Below are 24087 nucleotides of genomic sequence, written 5' to 3'. Positions count from 1 at the left end.
TACCCCTATGACAAGTGGGTTCCACCACAGTCAAAACCTCTGTCAAACATGATTTTTCTTATTTTGAAAGTAAACACTCTGAAAACTTTTTTTGTCAAATCTCCTTTTGACCATGCTAATTAGACTGATGTAGCTTGACAACATTATCACATTATGAGCAGCTAGCATGGCAACATTGTCAGGTAAAAATCCTAGCCACATCATTATATTTTATCGGTGTAGCAATATTATCTTGCTATGCCGGTGTTTGAAAATAAGTTTCTCATGGTTTATTTTGAAATTAAAAAGGTTTAAAATAACAAAATATCACCAAACTAGGTTGGGTCGATGAGATTTATTCGATATTTTAGCTCAGCCCTGAAAGTTAAACAGAACCAGGGATTATAGGACAGGAAATTAACCAGATTTTTCCTAGAGGTAATTTGTGAAGAAATTTTAGTTACAAATATAATTATCCAGATTTTATGCTAATGGGTTATTTTCATTTTAGAAAAACATCTTGGCGTAACTCAAAAGGAAAACTTGATATCTCCCGATCTTCCTTGATATCAGTGTCCCCATCCCTGTTCTTTTTTTCTTTACAGGATTGTCTATCTATTTGTCGGGTGATTTCTAAGAAAAAATCACCCATATTTTTTCTACCCTTAAATTTACATCCAACAGACTACAAAAGAAAATAAAAATACATATTTAGTTACACAATACTTTTATCAAAATTACAATACACTTACATGTCATAACAACTGAATTTACAAATATAATTTTAGTTATATAGGATTGTAATTATATATATTAAAGAAAATAACAAATAGATATTTATTCACACAACATTGTTATCAAAATTACAGTGCACTTACATGTCATATCAATTGAATTTACAAATGTAATTTTAGTTATATAGGACTGTAATTTTATATTTTAAAGAAAATAACAAATAGATATTTACTTATACAACATTGTTATCAAAATTACTGTGCACTTACATGTCATATCAACTGAATTTACAAATGTAATTTTAGTTATATAGGACTATAATTTTATATATTAAAAAAATAACAAATAAATATTTACTTACACCACATTGTTATAAAAATTACAGTGCACTTACATGTTATATCAACTGAATTTACAAATGTAATTTTTGTTATATATGACTGTAATTTTGTATTTTATTTTTATTTTAGTTTCAATTGAGAGAGAACGAGAGAGAACAGCGTGTATATCAATTTTTTAGAGCGCAAAAAAACAAATTAGCGCCTCTAACCCGTCCGATTGAATCCTATGCGGATTCCCAGCGCTATATGTGCAGGAATCTTGGCACTTATCGAACAGCCTAAAAAACGACAAATCCTATAGAAAAAATCACACGACAAATCTATAGCAAAATCGTTGCTAAAAAACTTGCATAATCTTTTCTCTCCAAAAATTTCGAACTTTTTACCGTTGGACCATCTTGAGATTCATGACGAGAGGAAATCTTTTTTTAAAAAAAGATCACACACAGCACGTACTAACGAGTGGTCGAATACACGATTGGAAGATTGATAGCCAACAGGGCTACACAACATTTTTTGATTTGTTATATATGAACGAGAATTACGTACTTCCTCCATTTCACAATGTAAGTCATTGTAGCATTTTTCACATTCATATAGTTGGTAATGAATCTAGACATATAAGTATATCTAGATTCATTAATAACTATATGAATATGAGAAATGTTAGAATGACTTACATTGTGAAACAGAGGGAGTATTAAACAAATACAGAATATTGCTTTTGTAATTACAGTTTAATTATAATACGTTTACATCTGAAAGTTTTTCATCTCTACTATTATAAGATGTTTCTGCTGATACTTTGATACATCGACTCTATTTAAGTCGGTTTTTAAATCCGTTCGCTTTTGACAACACATAACGAGTCCCTATAAGAAATTCTTTTAAAAAACTTACATCTCACTTAGGATGAGAGTCGTACTTTTAATTGCTTCAGAATTTCTACCAAGCCATAGGAAAACAATATATAGGATACGGCCATAATCCCTACAAGGGATCCGAACTGAATATCAATAATATCTCAAAATAAAATTCCCATATACTTTTTTAGACAAAAAAAATATCTAACAATAATACGATTAAAATAGCCTTCACCCGTAGTAACGCACGGACATGTTTTCTAATCAAAAAATATCTAATGTTATATCGCTACTCCTTTTTTTTTTTGGAAAAATATCCAAAAATCCCTATCTGCATCCACCTTAATTTTATCCCACTCACTATCCTACTATCTCACTTTCTATCCATCCCCTCTGCCTCAAATATGAGTCAAAAGTGTATCTCTATCTCCATTGCTCTCCCATATGGTGTCTTCCCCTGCTTTTTTTTCTTGGGAGTATAAGATCGATAAGATATAGAAGGATGAGATATATGGCACAAAATTAAAATGATATCTGAAGCATGCAGAGAAATATGGAGCCTTTAAAAAAAGTATTATCTTTCTTCAGATTTAGGGAGTTAAAAATAGGGAGATCGATGAAGATACCTTATAGGATAACAAAAAGCCCGTCAACGCCGGACATACAGGAGAGAAGAGTCTTGAAGTCTTAACAAGGTGATAGTGATTTGCGCACAACTTGCTTGAGAGAGTAGGTAAACAACCTAGTCAGTCAATGCCCCCCTCATCAAGGCCCAATTGTCAGCAGTACGGTCTCCACTATACATCAGTACATGAATGTTCTTATCTGTGCGACAGTGGGAGTGTGGGATGATGTGTATATATAAGCTTGGGCATTGTCATTTGCAGGGGCCAAGTTGCGCGGGGTTGTATTGACTGAATGGCGCTCTTGGCTTACTTCACCGTTTTCGTGTTAGCAGCATCTGTTCCTGCCACCGGCCAACAAGGTATGCTTTTTCGTTCTTCCTTTTTCCGTCGATTGCGCAATTCAGCCCGGCCCTCTCTAGTTTTATTGTTGCACGCGTGTTTCAGTAAGCAAGACATTCAAAATTATTTTCGGTGACTACTGTTTCTATCATCTATGGAGGTGCTCTGGAATCTCCGAAATATAAAACCATGTCGATTTTGGGTCTGGCCATCTCTAAGCTAAATTTGGGTAAACTTAAGAAAACCTCTCCAAACCATCCGACTAATCAAACTCCCCTACAATCTGGCCAAATGATGAGCCCAGGGGTGGAGCTAGAGCAACATGCATGGAGGGGAGGGGAGGGGGGTGTGCACCGCTATATATTGTATAGTATTTTTTTTTGTTAGCAAATGGAGTAGTAGAACACTACTAATTTTTGGCATCAATAATTCAACATAAGCAAAAGTAAGGAAAAGAATATTCTTACCGAAATGGAGAATACCAGTGACAATATTGTTCAGTAACTTATATAGTGCAATAGTGAAGATGGTAAGACTAAAAATCACAAAACAGTTTTGCTCGAATTATAGAACTACAAATCTAATACTACCTCATTTAATGAATGAAATCATCCATTATTTCCAAAACAAGAAATAATATCTCATCATCTTAATAAGTGATAAAATGGCCTAATTTCTAATTTAAAAACGTCAACATATAGCCTCCAGATCCATAGCTCTTCCGTCCCTTTTGCTGCTCCTTTTTGCTACCGGCCGAGGTCGATGGGGCTCGCATAGTGGCTTCTAGATCCCGACCATCTCGTTGCTCTCCTCTGTGACCACCATGTACGGCCATGTCACTAAAATAAAGCTCAACCCCCTCTTCTAGCCCTTCCCACTACTACAAAACACCACATAAAGACTGACCTTATAGGTGCCTAAAATCGGCACCAATAGTCTTCCAAATCATCGGTGCTGGTTTTTATAATAAATCGGTACCTATGAACATTATATAGGTGCCAATTCATATAATAACTGGCACCTACAAGTGCGGTGCCATATGTACCGGTTTTTATCATGAATCAACACATATGGACTTCACATATGTTTCGTTTCTTAATTAAAACCGGCACTTATGAGCCCATAGGTGTCGGTTTATGATGTGGAACTCATATATGTGCATTTTTTATCTATTGTTTTCATATAATGGCGGATGAAAACAAACTTTATATTAACTGTAGAGCTCAATGAGACCTACACCTTTTTTATGACTTTTTGATTTATGGCCGTTTCGATATCTGAACATATGTTGTAAGGTCTTGGATCTATTTGCGTAAGTGAATATTTAAAATTTATAAAAAATTTCAGATGGAGACGTAACCTATATGAAAGTTGTAGATCTAAATGGGATCTACAATTTTTTAGTTGACAAAATTTTCATCTAAGTTCATATATTGTGTTAAATATGTTCGGATAGCAGTACTCTCAAAATAATATCAGTTGTTTTTAAGACATGTGTTTGTAGGTTCGATAGTAAGGATGCTTTCGATGGAGAGAGATGTCTTGCTTGAGTCATATGTATGAATATAGGTGCCTTGTGGGAAGTGAATTGTGACCATATAGGTGCCTAATAAAATACCAAATATTTATTCAGATTTTTTTAGCACCTTCAAAAAAAAGCCGGGTACACCCCTATATAAACTGGCACCTATAGTGTGACATAGGTGCCTTTTCAAGAATCAGCACCAATGACTATCCAAGTCATTGGTGCCGAATAATTTGTGTGGCACTGAAATCGGTACCTACTAGAAAATTGGCGTGCCTTTTGGCATGCCGGCTGATTAGCTGGTTTCTCTTTGTAGGTTTTACTAAATTTTATTTATTTTATATAAGATTAATTAAAAATGTTATATTTGGCAGGGCCTCCAAAAACGTTGTGAGTAGATAAAGAGAGGAATTATTGCATTGGGATTTGATAACTGCTTATATCTACGGTGTTATGTCAGCCGGTGAATATTTCGAAGTATGGGTGTGAATGTTGGGTGTTTGGGATGATATGTACATATATTGGGTAGAGCTTGGTTCATCAAGTACTCTCTCCATCTCAAAATATAAACATTTCTGAAGGCTTCGTGAGAATTAAAAAAATATGTGAAATAAAATATGAAAAAAATTAATTGTTGAGAAGATAAAGTAGGTGAAAAATTAAATGGGAGATGGTTGTGATTGGCTTCATGGGAATTAAGAAAATATGTGAAATAAAATGTGAAAAAAAATAATAGTTGAGAAGATAAAGTAGGTGAAAAATTAAATGGGAGATGATTGTGATTGAATTTATTTTTTTTAGAAAAAAATATTTTTTAGGTATATTTTTTATAAATGTGTAGACTTAAAAGTAAATATTGGAAAATAAATTACAAAGAAAAACCATCGAATTCAACTACAAAATTATGTTTTGAAATTCAAAATTTATTTGTGGCTAATAAGTTGAAGAGCAGACGAATTTTGCAATTATTTTGTTGTTTATGCTATCTTATATGTTATTTACGCTAATACCATACATGCAAAACTCTTGTAGCAACGCGCGATGTTTCATCTAAATTATAATCAAAACAAGTAACAGGTATATGAATTAATGATGGTTACTTCAAGTTGATTACTCCTTCAGTTCTATTATTATACAAAATCTAAATTTCATATGGTTATGGCAACAAATATGTAAGTCATAAATGAATCTATATAGGGGTATCAAAATTTGTAAGGGTCAGAATTATAAAAATGCAGGAGGGTGCATATCAGAATTTTGTGGGGTCTTCTTTTTCCATTCAAGCCGAACTGTTGCGTGTGGTCTTTTTTTTTTTTCTTGGGACTATTTATATTTATATTTATGACGTCATATTTTTTATGGAAAAATAGTTAACATGTTTTTACATTGTAATTGTAAGTTACTAAATTACATATGTAATTTTATTGTATTTACCATGTAGGTTTTAAAATTACATATGTAATTTTCGTGTATTTACAATGTAAGTATAAAAATTACATATGTAATTAGTCTAATCACATAATGTAATTATTAGTCTAATCACCTTGTATTACCATATTGTAAGCCTGTTTAATAGGTCCAACCACGTGAGGCCCAATACGAAAACCGAATAGTCCTACACCAGCACCGTACCTATCTCCACGCGCATCGAACGGTTATAAAAAAGTGGCGACAGAACTATAGCAACACCGTTTTTTATATCCGAGCCGAACTGCTTTTATCTCTCCGCGTGGCGTTCGCCGCTCATTGCGAGTCGATCTTTTTATCTCTTCCCTTGCCCACTCTTTTTTTCTCTCAGTTCCTTCGCTCGCCGTAAAAATCGCCATGGGCCATGGCTGCTGCTCTCTCTCCCTATCGCTTGCTTAGCTTGTGCTAATAGCTCGAACTTGATTCAGCGATGGTGGAGGATCAGGCAGCGGTGCTCGGTGGCCCGGCATCGTTCATTCCCTCCCTTCCTCTTTCTTTCTCCTCACCAGCTTTTCCTTCAGCCACGTTGGCCCAGATCTGGCGGTGGATCGAGTCAGGGGATAGCTGTTGAGAGGTGGCGAGGGTGGTGTTCGCTGGATCCGGGCCAAAGATCCTGCCGTCCTTTCCTCTATCCTTGTCGGATTCTCCATAGTCCATACTCGGTGACGGCATGGTGATCAAGCAAGGGGAATCTATTGTTCTTGATGTTTTTATTTCTTTTGCTTGGATTCTTTTTTTTTAATTTTTTTCCCCTCTAATCCCGACTGTTCTAGATGAGATTGCACATTTTGTGAAGGATCCGTTGAAGGTTTTTTCACCATTGATATATTATCGGACGGCTGCAGGATGGTTGGGAATACGTGGCACGTTCTCCGGCCGAGAATCCGGCTGGAGCTCTGGGCGTGGTGCTACGTGGCCCAATGAGGAGTCAGGGTTGTAACCCTGAAATCGGTTTATAAGATAGGACCTTTAGAACTGGCGCCTTTGGGCTTTTCTGTAGTAGTGTCCGCCTACCTCCGTCATAGCCCATGATGTCATGGATCACACAAGAGAGAAATAGAGGTAGACACATGACGGAGAGAAGAACAGGGGAGGAGACATTGACATATGGGATCTAGAAGATTTGGAGAATGGAAAATGAAGATGCTGGTTGAGTGTGTAAGTAATATGAAGAGAAATTTATTTGGCTGTTGCCAAATGAGCACATAGAAAGTTGTTTTATGTGACTTACATGAGGAAAAAGTTTGATTTGTGGCATTCAAAACTGTCTCAAAATAAGTTGATCTAGAGCTTTTTGCCTTGGTCCTATTTGAGAAGCTTAAGATTTTAAAGAACAGCTAGTGAGAAAATTGGAAAAAAAGATGATTTTTTTATCTTTAATTTTCTGCTTTCTAGTTCGTTTTCTGGATTCTATAACTATACCCCTCATAATCTGATTGAAAATATGAATTGTTTAAAAAACTAAAGATTTTAGGAAGAACATATAGGTATGCATGCTACTCCAAACAGACCTAGTCTCTAGATAGAGTCCAAAATGATTTTTATCCCTTGCAGCCAAGCCAGGATTTCGATTATGAATGGGCCCAGCAAGGGATTTATAAGAACATACATAAGAATATTCCCGAAAGAAAGACATACATAAGCATATATTGTACAAAGTAATGACTAATCTACAAAATCAACACTCATGCCATAACCTTTTGTCGTAACATGAGAAGGTAAGCGGGCGCCATTGTTAATTGACGGTGCACCCACGCATGCAACCGCCGCCTCCTCCACCTGTACATGTCCATCCTATCGACGCATAGAGCCTCGGCTGGGAGTAGCACCTGGTGGTGGCCATGACAACGGCATCGAACATTTCCTCCATCTCCACCTTGCGGTCGCGCTTGCTTCTCACCGTCCATCGCAGGTCCACAGCGAGCCATCACGCTGCCGCGGCAGCGCCCACTGCTTGGGGAGCCGCCGCCGCCGGATCTGCCACTCAAAAACACTACTAGAAAAAGCATTTCCATAGTCGGCCAAAACAGTTTTTGACATGCGGCTAGTCGCGACAACTGCAATTTAAGGCCTAAAGTGATCTGCCTATGAAAATGTTTTCAGAGTGCAAAAAAAAACCTGCTGATTCCAAAATATCCCCCTATGGTAGATCCAAATTCCTCTATTCCCCTTGCCACCCATAATCCATTCACAAACTTATCACAATCCTCAAAATCCATTCAATAAATTGATCACAAAAAGGGGTCAAAGAGTAAGATTCCGAGGCTGGAAAGTGGATCCACGCTTCCAAGGCTGGCGGTTGGTGGATCCATGCCCCTGAGGCTAGCCAGTGCTGGATGATCCGGTCCCACAAGGCCTGGTGACTGCAGGCAGGGTCGACGGCAGGAGCTAAGGAGGAAATGCCAGGCTCGGTGGTGTGGATGCAAGCTCCTGAGGCCTAGAGGCGCCGTGGCCGGTAGCAAAAGTCATATTGTGGATCCGTGCTCCCTATCCATCACGTGCATGGGTATAGGTGTCCAAACGGGCGGCACGGCCCGGCCCGGCACGGGCACGGTTCCGGCACGGCCCGTTTCGGCACGGCCCGTTAGGCACGGCTGATGAAACGGGCCGTGCCGTGCCGGCCCACGTGCCGAGCCGCCGGCCCAAGCACGGCCCGTGGATGGCCGGGCCGTGCCCGTGCCGGCACGGCACGCCCGCGGCCCACGGGCCGTTCGGGGCACGGCGGCCCGTGAAGGCAGGCCGCCAGCCCGCCAGCCTGCAGTGCACAGTGTTTTTTTTTAAAAAAAAAGCAAAGGAAATGTATAAGGAAAAAAAAATTAAAAATGGAAATAAAATGTTTAAAAAAAGTAATGATTTACTAATGTTAAAAAATGAAAAAATGGTATTTAAAAAATGGAAATAAAAGTTTTTTAAAAAAGTAATGATTTGCTAATGTTAAAAAAAAGAAAAAATGGTATTTTTTTGTTGTGTTGAAAAATTTAAAAATATAGATTGTGATTCATTATTTTGAAATAATTTAAAGATAAATCCACACTTGCGAAAATATTGCAAAAGAATTTGTTAAAAATAGTAATGACCTTTATTGATGTTTATATCATTACAGGATACAATGATACATGCTGTCTCGTTAAAAACTTTGTCATGTAAAAACTCATAGGGGAAAATGAGAAAACCATGACAAAGAAAAGAGTACAGCTCAAAGGTCAGAACTACTTCTAACAAAATTCTACTGGGGTTGGTCTGGATCCAGGTAGAGTTGCTCGAACTGGGCGGCCAATTCTTGGTTGTCCGCAGTGTATTGGGCATGTTGTCGAGCAAGCTCCCAGTCTTTAACGCTTAGTAGCATTTCGACGTGATCGCTGCGCAGAGTCGTCCTCCGGTCTTCGATGATTCGGCCGCATAGACTGAAGGCCGATTCGGAGGACACCGTCGACACGGGCACCGTCAACACATCCCGTGCTAGTTTTGAAAGCACAGGATATGTTATCTTGTGGTCATTCCACCACCCGAGGACGTTGAAATCTTGTGCTTCGTGGTGGATGGCGTCGCTGTCCAAATAACCGGACAACTCTTCGGCCACAACATGCGAAGAGGCGTCTCCACTTGTAGCCGACGAACTGCCACCACCTTGGATTGAACTTGAAGACGATCCACCCCAAATCCTACCCCACTGTATCTTCTTCTTACCTGTAGTGGGGATAGGAGGGGGTCTCTGCTGGCGAACTTCCTGAAACTTTACTTCATATCTTCCAAAAACCTCATATAATTTACGTCTAACCTCAGTATAAAAAGAACTATAATCTACACCTATAGTATCTCCAACAAGTGATAAAATAGCAGACAATCCCCTTAATTTACACCTAGGATCTAAAACAAAAGCAAGAGCATACAACATAGGTATATTTTTCCAATATTTCAAATATTTTTGTTTCATGTGAAAGACAGGTTCAGTTAGAACGTCATCATTTTCGTATTCTTTAAATAAAGTAGCAATTTCAAGAAGGTTGTGCAAAATTATATTAGCAGTTGGATAATAAACTTGTGACAAAGTTAGAGTACAATCATAAAAAGTTTCTAGAAATTGGTAAAATTTTTGGACAATTGCCCAAACATGCTCGTTCAGTACTGAAGACCCGTCACTGTTTCTTGGGCCACCACGTGACTGAACAAAATCAGAAAGTAAACTACTATAAGGTAAAACAACTTTTAACATTAAATACGTTGCATTCCACCGATGCTCTGCATCGGTGGCAAACTTACGAGCTTTCACACCGGCCGCATTGCAAAACCTCTTCCATGCAGCAATCCGCGGGTTAGAAGCAGTTAACCACGCGATTGCTTGACGAACAGCATCGATGTGGTCACCTACCCTCTTCATGCCAGTCTTAACAATCAAATTAATTATATGACATGCACAACGCTGATGGAGTAGAAAAGATTGAGCATACACACAAAATAAAGGTTGCAATATTTCAATAGCCCTAGAATTAGCAGATGCATTATCTAGGGTGACAGCAAATATTTTATCAGCAAGATTAAATTCATTAATTACTTCCCTAATTCTTTCAGCTATGTTTTCTCCTGTATGTGAGACATCTATTAACCTAAGCCCTAAAACTCTCTTTTGTAATTGCCAATCATCATCAACAAAATGAACAACTACGCTAAGATAATCCTCTCTAGCTCTACTACTCCATATATCTGAAGTAACACTAACAGAGAAAGTACATGTACTAAACAGTTCCTTAAGTGCAGTTGCTTCCTTGTGATAAACATTCTCTAAATCTCTAGTTGATGTTTGCCTACTCACAGCTTTAAACCTAGGGTTATGAGATTGCTGAATGTAATGTTCAAAAGCAGGGGACTCCCCAAAGTTCAGGGGTAAATCTTGCCTGGCGATTAACCGGACAAGAGATTCCCGAGCAACCATGGGATCGTACTCCCAACTGCGTACCGTACCGTCTGGGTTTACCATAAGTTGCTGCTGCCGGAGTTGTATTCCTTGCTTCTTGGCACACGACTCCGCATGGCGCTTGAGGTGACCTGTACCACCAGAAGAACGAGCAGATAAAATTTGCCTACATATTCTACAACGGGCTTTCGATACCTCCCTTCCGTCGGGGCAGGTTTCCTTTATCTCGTCGAAGCTTTGCCACACACCAGAGGTTCTCGATCTCTTCGAGCCGGTGTGTGTCGAAACACTTCCGCTCGCGGTTCCGGAAAATCCTTCCGAAGCTGTCTCCGCCTGAACCGGTACCTCCTCAACGACAGCCGTATGAACCGGTACCTCCTCCACAGATGGTGGAGTTGGAGCCGATCCGGAGGTACCGTCAAACCCCGACATGTAGTTGGGGTCGAAATCACCCAAGGTGAACGACGGCGACTGGTATGGAAAGTTCGGATCCATTCTGAAAATTTAAACCGACATAAACAAATTTTCGAATATTTATTGAATTCACAAACACAATACAAATAATACACAAATTTGAATATTACTTACATCTTTCCAACCGCGAGCTCTTCAAACCTCTGCGATCAAACTGTTGAACTACGAAACTAATTTTGATTTTTGACAAAATTTGAGCAAATTTTGTCAAAATAAAAAAAAATGCACACTTGAGAACAAAGAGAGCACTTAAAACACTTGAGAGCACAAGATGAGGAGTGTGGGATGAGGAGAAATGGCTGGGGTTCATGCCCTATTTATAGGGCGAAATTTGAGATTTTTTGGAATTTTTTCGAAATTTTTATGAATTTTTTAGCCTCCCAACGGTTATTTTCAAATTTGAACGGTCAAATAGCCGTTAGTGCCACGTGGCGCCTTCCCATTCGACCGCCGCCCGCCCTGTCCGCGCCTGACGGGCCGCCGGCGTGCCGTGCCGTGCCGTGCCGCGGGCCGTGCCGTGCCGGCCCGCTACAGTAGCCGTGCCGTGCCGTGCCGGCCCGCGGGCTCGGCCAGCGGCCCAAGCACGGCACGGCTACTCGTGCCGTGCCGGCACGGCCCGTTACTGTAGCAGGCCGTGCCGGGCCGTGCCTGCTACAGGTTCGGCCGTGCTCCGGGCCGCCCGTTTGGCCCGGCCCATTTGGCCACCTCTATGCATGGGTCACTATCGCTGAACCATTGCATGCGCTGGTCGCTATCACCGTCACCACCTTCTTCTGCTTCTAATCCCGCCATCGTAGCGGCCGCTGCTTTGTGTTGCTCCTGCCGCCTCCACCACCACTGCTTTTTGATTCTTCTTCTGCTGCTACTACCACAGCCTTCTACTTCTGCTGCAGCTGTTGCCTCCGCTGTCCTACTCCTCTTTGGCCAGATCTGGGAAAGGGAAGGGCCGTCGATGCCCCCTCTACCGCTTTCACTACTGGCTTCCACCCCTGAGGTAGATCAGGGGGAGGGTAGGCGAGGGGAGTGGAGGGTGAGGGAGGGAGTGAGCAGACTAAGGCTGCGTTCTTTCCACAAGTTTCCCAACCCCTTTCCCTCGTTTTCCGCGTGCACGCTTTTCAAACTGCTAAATGGTGTGTTTTTTTGCAAAAAGTTTCTATACGAAAGTTGCTTTAAAAAAACAAATTAATCCATTTTTGAAAAAAAATTAACTAATACTTAATTAATCACACGCTAATGGACCGCTCCGTTTTCCGTGCGGTGGAGTTGGGTTCCCAACCCCAAGTATCAAACACAGCCTAAGGGATGAAGATAAAATAATAGATGGAGACTTAGCTGCGTGGATTTTTTGAGCGCTCGTACCTTTTCGCATGCTAACATCTTTACATCTCACCTATGATAATTCGTTCATCTTTTTTCGTAAGCGAACCTCTTATGGCTCCGACTGTAAAATTCGACCAAGCGGGACTAAATCATGGGGGCCTTTGGCTATTTTTGTAAGCAGTAACCAGAGGGTATTTTTTTACTCCATATAGAAATAAAAGCCTGGTATTGGTAATAACCATTTTTCTAGTAGTGGAAGCTGTTGCTCACTGTTGCTGTCTAGGCCCGCCGATGCTGCTGAATCAGTGTGGCACTCTGGCTGGGTAGTGGAGGGAAAGTATGCAGCTTTCTAGCTGTGGTTGACAATGATGGTGCCATGACGCCTGGGAGTGGGAGGGAGCGGACGAGGAGAGTCCAAGGGACTGGATTTAACCATAGCTGGTTGGGCTGGCCGTTTTTTTAGTGTCTCCTGAATTGTATAGCCGTCTTTGGTAAAAGAACTGCGTGTGAAAATACGGTTATTTTCTTTGGTAAAAATATGGCTATTTCCTTTGGTGATCTCTTATGGTCTGCACAACAAATTTAGACGATAAGACCTCTCGATGCTTTTTCAAGCGCATAAACAAAAAACACGGTGCTCTTATAAACAAAAAACACGGTGTTTGAAAAAAAATCTTGAGATGAAAAAACCCCTCTTGTTCCATACCAATTTCCTGAGATTTTTCCGCCCTGTACACCAGTGGGTATTGTCTTGGTTTGCTTCAAAATGAAGACGAGATTTGGCTATTTTGATTCTTCCGTTCGATCACTTGTGTGTAACGTCATTTTTCTTTTCTGTGTGTATTAGGTTTCCTAAGCATCGACTGTGGCCTGGATCAAGATTCCAGAACAGACAGCCTGGTTGGCGGAATCACCTACGTCTCCGACGGTGCGTACGTCGACGCCGGCGAAAATAGAAGGGTGACCACCGTGTACAAGGACGACTGGAAGGGCCCTCGCTACCAGACACTCTACACGCTCAGGAGCTTCCCAACATCCGTTACCGGTGAACGGAGCTGCTACTCGCTACCCACCAAAAAAGGGGACAAGTACAATGTTCGGCTGGAGTTTCTGTATGGCAACTACGATGGCCTGGACAGCGCATCCCTGACGTTCAACCTGACCCTTGGGGTGAACCACTGGGACACCGTGATCTTGGACACCACCATCCACTACGGTTATAAAGCATACGCCGCGGTGTTCGTCGCATGGGCTATGTCGGCGCCGGTGTGCCTGGTGAATACCGGCGGTGGTACACCATTCGTGTCCACGGTGGAGCTGAGGCCGTTTGAAAGCTTGGCCTACCCGACCGACAATCAGTCACTCTCCCTCTATGAACGGAAGAGCATGAGATCAGGTGCTGACGTCGATATAATAAGGTTGGAGCACTACTACTGTATTTCCTAATTTCCGGCCGTCGTAGTAATTAAGGAGCAGCTCATTTAATTTGCACCTTAATATAATGTACAAATGGATTGGAGAAGAACCTGTATATTCTCTGATTTTACTAACTCCTAATTTTCTATATCAACCTGTCCTTTTGTTCCTTGTGGTGAAAAATATTTACATTAAGGATAAAGTTTGATCAGACTTTAATTTTTATACCCTAACTATTAATTTTACAGTAATTAATGGAAGTGCTCTTGGATTCGTACGTACACTATTTTTTGGAAAGCATAGAACCCTTCTTATATAAGTATTATTTTTCAACATAACTCATTTCCTTTTTGATGGTTGATGGTCAAAGTTTTATATTGTCACAAACATCAAATTTTAGGACTAGTCAAATATTTACGACCAGAGGAAGTAAGTATTCATCGTCAATTTGTTTTTCAATTGCATGTTTCCTTTCATATTCAGGATTTCATAAATACAGGTTTCCTGATGATCAGTACGATCGTTATTGGTATGCGTGGGAATTAACTGGAAATGACCCTTATTCAAACATTTCTACCCAATCAGCCATCGAACTGAATACCACATTTATGGTGCCCTTGCGTGTTCTCCAAACAGCTTTTGTGCCGGTTGGTAACTCCAATGAACTAGTTTTACGTTCAAAGAGAAGAGACAGACTTCCCGGTGATCACTTGGTGATCCTGCACTTCGCCGACTTCCAGGATAACAAGACTAGGGAGTTCACCGTTTCAATTGACAGCGGCATGCAAAGTGGACCGATCAGTCCACCATACCTGAAAGGTTGGTCTATCATCAATTGGTCCAGTGATTCTGAAGATCTGTCCATCAAACTTGTTGCCACTGCCACATCTTCTCTTCCCCCGATCCTCAATGCTTATGAGGTCTACAGTCGCATCATCCATGAATATCCAATGACGTTCTCCCAAGACTGTAAGCTCTATCTGTCTCTAACAATGTACACTAATTAAATATATCAGTTGGGTTTCTTCCATGTATTTCTTTCCATATGCTAGTTGATGCGATCATGGCCATTAAACATGAGTACGGAATAAGGAAGAATTGGATGGGTGATCCTTGTTATCCATCTAATTCTGTTTGGGATGGTGTGGAATGTACTAATCCTGGTGATGATAAAACCATGAGGATAATATCTCTGTGAGTATTATTCGGAATATTTGCACGTGCTATCGTACTTGCTTTATTGTATATAGTTGGTACCTTTCATTTATGTTGTATTGCTTGAAATTATTATGCAGTGATCTCTCCAACAGCGAGTTGCAAGGGCAGATATCCTATAATTTCACATTGTTTAGTGCCCTCAAGTATTTGTAAGTATACATAAAATTTTCACTGCCTTTCATTAGCCACATCTGAAATTCCTGACTGACATTAATGGGGATAGTTTTATGCTATTTAAAATCACCGGAAAACACCAACTAAATGATGAGCAGTTGCATTCTGGTGCAATTAAAATTATATAAACCCATCCTAACTACTCCCTCCGTCCCATTTTAAGTGCAGCCATGGTTTCCGTGTCTAACTTCCATCGTCCGTTTTATTTGAAAAAATTAAAAGAACATAAGTCATGAGTAAAGTACTATTCATGTTTTATCATCTCATAACAACAAAAATACTAAATAAAAAATTTTAAATAAGACGAACGATCAAAGTTTAGCGTAGAAACTGATAGTTGCACTTAAAATGGGACGGAGGGAGTAGGAGTAAGAACTAGTGGAGGTTTATTGCATCGCATGTACTATCCATGTGGTGCCACATCTTCGAGAGAATGAGACTAGCAGTAATCGGTTTCATATGTAGTTGAGGGATGAAAACGGACCAAGGCTACAGTTGCATGACCAAAAGTAGGCTTTTCTCTTGTAGTTTTAAATTTGAAAGACACATATGGAGGAATCTTTCTTTATTACATATGGGGCAATCTGAATCTGAAAGTAGAGCAAGAATAATATATATTATATGGTCTATAATATATCAGAATTCCTTCAACACATGTGCTTAGCTTTCAAAATTCGTAGATATCACAATTGAAGGCATACATCAACACTGTATCCGTCCAACTGTAGGTAACTCTAGTGCTGATTATAAACTGTACGGCTTATTAACAAAATAAAAATATTAATTTGTGTGTAAAACTTTTATAATTAGCATTATTTTGGCAGCAGTTTAAAAGTTTTAAAAGTCAATGTAAAAAATAAACTTTGATGAAAAAACATGCAAAATCTACTTTCAAATCATGTTAGTTTTAAAATTTAAATTTTGACAGTGGCTTATAAGCTGTAGGGCAGAATATGGGAGCCAAACATGCATCCATATTTTCTTATTCCCATACTAATGTCTCCAAATGGCTCACGCATCTAGAGGAATTTGATATGACTTATCTTTAGATAGATATTTCCAGGATCATTGATTAGGCAATGAAATGTTGCAAAACATGGAGCATCATGATCCAAACAGATGCTTGCAAGACGAAGTATATCTGATTGCTGTGTAATTTTCATTTTTGCCTTAAACGAATTCTTTTATGTGAGATTGCCACTTGCATGATGGAGTATACCGGTTTACTTTAAAAAAAAAAATTCGAGTGAATTATTTCATGTCCGATTGGCACTAAGCCAACAATCTTCACGCTTTTGCCATTTACTAGTAATCATGCACGTGCAATGCACGTTTTTACATATAAAAACACTCAAAAATTATTGCATTTTCATGTTGTGTTACCCAAAACACACAAACATATTTTTAAGAACCGGTGATTAAAAAGGGTCACACTTGGTGCGGCGAGGGAATTTGAGACTGGGAACTCATGATCCCAACATATTCACCCTGATAAAATTTCACTAAATATTCTTTTGAGCTATTTTAGAGACAAAATTATTGTTTGTTCTTTGTATGCCTCTACCCTGCAACAATCAATCGTTAAGATCATCTGAAAATTGGATGAGTTGAACAATCTAGCTGTTTGAGCATACAACTCCAAGGTAGTATAACAGGGAATTGGACTAATCATATTGAAAAGCTATGTGCTCTTTAGAAATATGAAATCGAACAGAAAAAAATATAATATTGACCAATCAGAGATTTTTTTAATTTTTTTGAACCTTTTAGTTTTTAGCTATAAAAATAAACCTTCCCAAAACTTATTTTCAAATAAGTTCCTTTTTTGCCATGCGCAAATGCGGGTGGTGTGACTATTGTTTCGCCAAGCGAGGTGAGGCGCAGTGGGTATGAAGGTTCAGATTTAGAAATAAGTATCGAGATGGTTTATTTTTAAATTTAAAATTTTAAATGTTCAAAAAATAACAAAAATTCCCAATGAAAAGCGTGTGACTATACTTCCATTGTCTGTTGCATAATAACCTTTTACCTACCTAAGAGGGTGGCACTGGAGAGCACAATCATGTATAGTTCTCTTAACAATCATGTATATGTACTTTCAAAGTGCAAGTCACAAAGGCAATATGATACATCCACCGCTCTAGTGTATTTATAATCTTTGTCCTTCAACATACACCAGAAATTTATGGCACCTCACAAAAGGGAAAATATACCTTCTGCTGCAGCCTACTTATCGACACATCTCCTTTTACAATTGAATTGAAGTAAAATGAAGCACTGAAGTTTAAAAGAATTCTCCTTTTACACATCTCATTTTTGCCATAAAGGAATTTTTTTATGTGAGATTGCCACTTGGATGATGGAATATACCTGTTTACTTTTAAAAAAAAATTCAAGCGAATTATTTCATGTCCGATTGGCACTGCCGGCCCTTCATATAAAACTTTTTAGTGGATAAATTTGTTTGCAGATTGTTACCAAGTCAGGATGTCTATTGTTTAATGCCAGATTGTATCCCACTTTATACAGAAACTTGTCATGCAACCAACTAACCGGGACAATTCCAGACTACCTTCGCAAAAGCAATGGATCAATTGTTTTCAGGTGTGCCTACTTTCATTATTATTGATTTCCCTTTTAGCATTTTCCAGATTGTGGGGTTGTTCTTCCTGTAATCTTTGGGCACCCTAAAAGAAAATAGGGAAGGGAAGTGATACTATGCTTCTCAAATAAAAACCTGCACGGAAATTAAAGCACATCAATGGTGGATATTAAAAGTGGATTAACAGAGTAATCCCCCCATTAGCAAGGGGGCAGTTTTGTACTTAGAAAAAACTGAGCCCCTATCCATATCGATCGAGCGATCGACTCGCGGCGGCAGTCAATTTCCGACAATTCCACCTCTCCGCTGCCACCCATGCATCATGCTCCCTGCAGGCTGCCAAGCGGCTCCGCGTTCGGGGTGGCAGCAAACCTCTGGTGAGTAGGGATGCCAGCCGCCGTCATCGGCGCCGTGCGCCGGGACGGTCGCTCTGCTCGGCTGTTGGGAATAGTCCCATATTACTTATTTAGGGAAAGGCCAGTCAAGGCGGTCAGGAGTTCGATTGTCCTTGAGGGTTGATATTTGCTTGCAGAGATGCAGTTGATTAATGTTTAGAAGGAAGAATCGTTCGAAAAATGCTTAGAATGAAGATAGCCTCTTATGGTTGTGATCTTGTGGGATGTTCTGCTCAATGTGGTCGTCCAAGTGCTGGTTTAGTTGGGGGCAAAGCTGGATCCGAACGTGAAGCTCCTCCATAGCCAACTGGGAGCGTGAGGGGTAGCAGGCGCAGAGACGTGGAAGGGGCCGGGTAGAGGAAGAGGTGGCGGTGTTGGCTAACGGGCGATCGATCGTCCGTGGCGCCCCCACCCCCCCACCCCCCCCCCCCCTCCTTCCTCTCCTCTAAGTGGTTTCTTTTTTTTGGTACCGCATTACTTTCCATTTAGTAAATTTATGCACATAAAGTTTATACACCTCAAGTTTACACATATAAAGTTTAGAGACCCAAAGTTTATAAATCATAAGTTTATATATCCGATTCTAATTTGAATTTGAATTCAAATATTTTTTATATAAAGTATTTCTATACATCTAAAGTTTATACACCTAAAGTTTATAGACCCAAAGTTTATAAGTCAAAAGTTTATATACCCGATTCAAATTTGAATTTGAATTATATCTGATTCAAATTTGAATTTGAATTCAAATATTAGTTTATAGACCCAAAGTTTATAAGTCAAAATTTTACATACCCGTTTCAATTTTAAATTTGAATTCAAATTTTTTATATATAGTATTTCTATCCATAATTTTTTCTAACTTTTTTTTATTTTTTTAAATTTTATGGTGTGTTGTAGTAGGAAGAGAAGAAGGGAGAGGAAGGGGGAGAAGAAGAGTGTATAGGGGGGGAGGGACGGGTGTTCGCTAGAAGTAGGGGGAAGTGATCACCCGCCCACTAGCAGTACCTTGATGCTCGTTGCCTTGGTAGGTGATCGCTAGGAGTAGGGGGAAGCGATCACCCGCCTACTAGCAGTACCCTGATGTTCGTTGCCTTGGTGGATGAACTGCCGCCCGCGCTGTGAATCCATCGCTCGATCGATAGGATCAACAAGAATACGGGCTCAGATTTTTCTAAGGACAAAATTGCCCCTTTCTAATGGGAATTACTCTGCTAATATCACTTTTAATTCCCACCATTGATGTGCTTTAATTTTGGTGTAGATTTTTATTTGGCGAGCATACCAATTTAAAACCATGGACTTATTGTTTTATGTAATTTCAGCTACGAGTCTGACGGAGATATGTGCAAAAAACCAATAACTTCGTCCTCAAGAAACAGAGCAGCTACCTTAGCTGTTTATGTAGCGGCTCCAGTGCTTGTAGTCGCCATGCTTGTTGTAGCATATTTGATCTGGAGAGCCAAAAGAAAGCCCCATTGTGTGTAATACTATAATCTGCATTGAAAAACACATTGTTTAATATCTGCATTTAATACTGCTAAACATGTTCTTTCTCCACCAGTTTCTACAGATGATTCTCCCACGGTACCAGAACAGATAAGTCCTCCAGGACATTGGACAAATCATTGGGACCATCTACAAAAACCTGAGAATCGTCGATTCACATATGAGGAACTAGCGAAGTTCACTGATAGCTTCAAATGTTTAATTGGGCATGGAGGCTTTGGAAATGTCTATTACGGCTGTTTAGAAGACAATACCGAGGTTGCTGTTAAGATGCGATCTGAATCATCGTCCCACGGGCTCGATGAGTTCTTAGCTGAGGTGCCAAATATAGTTACTATTATGTTTAACCATAGATAAAATCAATCTGTTTTCAGTAAAAAAGATTCAATACTTAGAATGCCATATATGTGCATGTAAACTTAGTCGCATCCACTGTGAGGTTTCATACGCATCAAGATATTTGACCATTTGTTTTGTCCCATTACATAGGTTCAGAGCTTGACCAAGGTGAATCACAGGAATCTTGTTTCTTTGATTGGTTACTGCTGGGAGAAGGATCATTTAGCACTTGTCTACGAGTACATGTCTAGTGGCAATCTTAGTGATTATCTGAGAGGTTTGTCCATTGCAATCTTTAAGTATTGAATATTTGGGAAATCTGAGGGAGGATACTGGGCATATACATTACGTAGACCAACTAGTCATTCCTTCCTTACAACTTAAATACTCTGCATGACCGAACCAGCTCACAGCGAAGCCAATTAACTCATGTTGCATAACAGTTTGCAGAACTATGACAAGTAGTACTGCTTACCTGGAGAGTGCATAGTTAGACATTTTGAGAAAAAAAAAAGACTGGAGAGAGCATAGTTAGTCTCTACCTAAGGGGCTTCATGGCCATCGCTTAAACTCACTAAAGATATCATAATATATTTAGAGCAATTTTTGGATACTAAAATGTGCCCCACCAGTCTATTGGTTTTTTGAATAGTAGATGTGAGTAGTTTGTATTAAAGCCAAACTATTAGCAAGGCCTATATTAATATGGTAACTCTATATGTACCAATCAAATTTGGCTCTAAATTGGTTCTAACCAAAGATGATCCATGCAACTCTACCCTACAAAAAATTTAGTAGTGCCCAAACTTGCCTTGGTTCTAATAGTGCCAGTTATTTAGTACGACAGAAAACAAAAAACTACCCTTAATTCTGCTGCCCTCAAGTATAGAATATGTTAATCTTGCATTACCAATTTTTTTTCATAATTGCTCATCATCTCATTATCTAGACATCTGATTAATACAACACAATAATAAATTGTGTGGATGTTTAAAATTGTATACAAAATAAATGTTTTTGCATTATTGAAGGTCTATCTCGACTGATTGTGCAGACATAGTAATATCAAGAGATGGTTGTATCTATCTAATAAATTATTACATTGATTCTATCCTTTTTTTAAAGGAATAATACTGTTTTGACTTGTCAATTAACACCGCTCCCCCCCCTCTCCCCCTCCCCCCCTCACCTTCTAATTGCGTATAAGTAATGTATGAAGGTAAAACTAGCATGGGTGGAACCATGAATTGGGCAACACGCGTAAGAGTTATGCTTGAAGCTGCACAAGGTATGCTACAGTAAGAAGACAATGGCAAATACGCAAAGAAAGAATCTATGCTATGCCACTGAATTTATCCTACTTTAACAATTTGTCATCAATTTTGTCTCCCTCTATAATATAAATGGCACTGACTTTACAGTAAGCTATTGTGGTGGATACTTTTCTGAAATGCCTAGAATGCCCTTCGAGTTATCCAAGAGTTGACAATTGTTTAACCCACTAGAAGTTTTGAAAAAATATGAAAGTTTTTGTGTACTTAGCCTTCTTACGAAATATAGAATGTGTGTATATTTTAAATTTTTCTTTCATGTTTTTTAAATAATAATTTTATATAGTGTTTGAAAGAGGAATCATATACACAAAAGATAGCCACATCACAATAAAAAAGGTACAACATGTGAATGATGATATACATAAAGGAATATTAACACGAGAGTATTTTGTTGCCATATAAAACATAAATTATATTTTTTAAAAGTTAATACGTGCAAAATGAAAAATCTTGAAATATACACACTGTTATATTATGCAAGGAGGCTACATAAAAATTTTCAAATTTATTCAAAACTTCTAGTAGGTGTAACCTCTTGTATGTCTTGAAGAGCATTTTAGGTATTTTCTAAAAGTATCCACCCCTAATGGTATATTGTAGAAAAAATTGACAAAGTCAGTGGCGTATTATAAGAAAGACAAAATCGATGACAAATCATCGAACTAAACTGATCTCAGTGATATAAATGGATTTCTATGTTTTATCGCTCATCTCTTGATCTAACTGTAGTTTTCTTGTATGTAGGGCTAGAATATCTACATAAGGGTTGTAACCTGCCAATAATTCATGGGGATGTAAAGACAAATAACATTCTCTTGGGTGGAAATTTAAAAGCAAAAATAGCAGATTTTGGGCTTTCAAAAACCTACCATAGTGACTCCCAGACTCACATATCAGCCATTGCAGCGGGATCTATGGGCTACATTGACCCTGAGTATGAGCTTCTTTCTACACAATTAATGCTAATTTTGTGCTGTGTATTCATATATTTTAATGATTCTATTCAATTTTATCCTTAATCACTTGGTGCAATCATTGTGTTTAACATAATGTGGGCCATTTTTAGGTACTACATCACCGGTAGACTCACTGAGAGCAGTGACGTTTACAGCTTTGGTGTTGTTTTACTAGAGGTAACTAGTGGTGAACCTACCATAATACCTGGAAATGGTCACATTGTTGAACGTGTGAAGCAGAAGATGGTCACTGGTAACATCAGCTCAGTTGCCGATGCACGTCTTGGAGGTTCTTATAACGTCAACTCCATGTGGAAGGTTCTAGATGCTGCCATGATGTGCACAGCAGATATTGCTGCTCAAAGGCCAATGATGTCCGCCGTGGTCATGCAATTGAAGGAAAGCCTGGAATTGGAGGAAGCTCATGGGGACATGGGCGACATGGAAAATATAGCAAGAGATAACAAGTTTTCGATGTCCATGTTGGGTCCATCGGCAAGATGAAGAATTAACCATTGCATAACTAGCTTTGGAACATACAGTTGGTTCTCTGCTTCAAGTCTAAAATAAAAGAACTTGTTTGCATAGATGATTTGTTATATATGTGTTAAGACACAATGATTTATACAGTTTGTATTCGTAACAGAGCTGACAGTAAGCAATTCGTGAGAGTAGGTCAGTCAAATGCTGAGAAGGTGGTTGTTTACAACCAAATATTATGTAATAGAATCCTCTGCTATTTTATAAGCTGTTTGTTTTCAATGTGCAACAGTAAGCTATTCGTGTGAGTAGGTCAGCCAAATGCTGAGAAGCTAGGTGGTTGTTTACAACCAAAGATTATGTACTAGAATCCTCTGCCATTTTATAATTTAACCGAAATGTTTCCACAGCCTCTTGGATAATTCAGCACAACTGCAAAGGGCAGCACCTCATGACAGAGCTGAGGAGCATGTGAGGACTCGACCATCAAGCAAGAACGAATGATCTCATTATTCCCGTTTGTTTTTTTTTTGTTGGGGGGGGCGGGGCGGGGGGGGGGGGGGGGGCGTAGATGTCGTTATTCATACTGCTCCAACGATGCAGTCATGAAACCTACAAGTCTAAAAGACATGTTTTGTTGATTTTGGTTAGGCGTAGTTGCATAACACATTGCAAAGTCAAGGTAAGAAAAACTTTACTTACGTGGATTTCTTCCCAATTCTAATCATGTGAGATAGGATATCTCATACGGAGTACAGCCACCACTACAAAATTGATTTTTCTGGATGAGACCCTTTTTAGGTTGTACACGGACCATAACTGCTTCCGCCTACAAAAATCCCTCCCACGGGGTCAGTTCAAAGCGTTGCATGCAAAATAACATTTGCATGCGGCCTCTTAAGAGATCCACCTGTAAAAATGGACTAACCTTTTCAGGCGAGCCTCCTAAGTGGCCACATGCGAAAATCAGATTTTTACAGACGCCTCCTTAAGAGGTCCACTTGGAAAAATCACTGCAAACTAAATATAAAAACCAAATCCACTCCACTCCACCTTTCCTCTCTTATCCTCTCCTCCTCCTCC

At 39.3% G+C, this 24087-nt stretch overlaps 1 protein-coding gene across 2 annotated transcripts; it reads left to right on the top strand.

Moving 5' to 3' along the window:
- Positions 1-2808: 2808 nt before the first annotated feature.
- LOC4346821 (probable leucine-rich repeat receptor-like protein kinase At2g28990) lies at positions 2809-23271 on the top strand. Of its 2 annotated transcripts, XM_015755340.3 has the most exons (13): positions 2809-2903; positions 13429-13999; positions 14497-14644; positions 14738-14966; positions 15050-15191; positions 15293-15364; positions 17919-17993; positions 19712-19866; positions 19951-20213; positions 20385-20511; positions 21454-21522; positions 22313-22502; positions 22635-23271. In XM_015755340.3, the coding sequence occupies exons 1-13, from the start codon at positions 2837-2839 to the stop codon at positions 23026-23028; spliced, it is 2502 nt and encodes an 833-aa protein (XP_015610826.1). In that variant the 5' UTR covers positions 2809-2836; the 3' UTR covers positions 23029-23271. The 2 variants fall into 2 exon arrangements, with proteins under 2 accessions (XP_015610826.1, XP_015610825.1); XM_015755339.3 differs by having other exon boundaries at positions 14497-14966.
- Positions 23272-24087: the final 816 nt, after the last annotated feature.

Source organism: Oryza sativa, chromosome 9 (assembly GCF_034140825.1).
Source record: "Oryza sativa Japonica Group chromosome 9, ASM3414082v1".
In the NCBI taxonomy this organism is placed as follows: domain Eukaryota; kingdom Viridiplantae; phylum Streptophyta; class Magnoliopsida; order Poales; family Poaceae; genus Oryza; species Oryza sativa.
Note: the sequence above shows the minus strand (reverse complement) of the source record. Positions and strands in the feature narration are given on the sequence as shown.

Coding starts and splice junctions, on each gene's coding strand:
- LOC4346821 (XM_015755339.3), top strand. CDS start 2,837: ATGGCGCTCTTGGCTTACTTCACCGTTTTCGTGTTAGCAGCATCTGTT. Junction 14,000..14,496: donor GCTGACGTCGATATAATAAG/GTTGGAGCACTA, acceptor TCATAAATACAG/GTTTCCTGATGATCAGTACG. Junction 20,214..20,384: donor TCGATGAGTTCTTAGCTGAG/GTGCCAAATATA, acceptor CCCATTACATAG/GTTCAGAGCTTGACCAAGGT.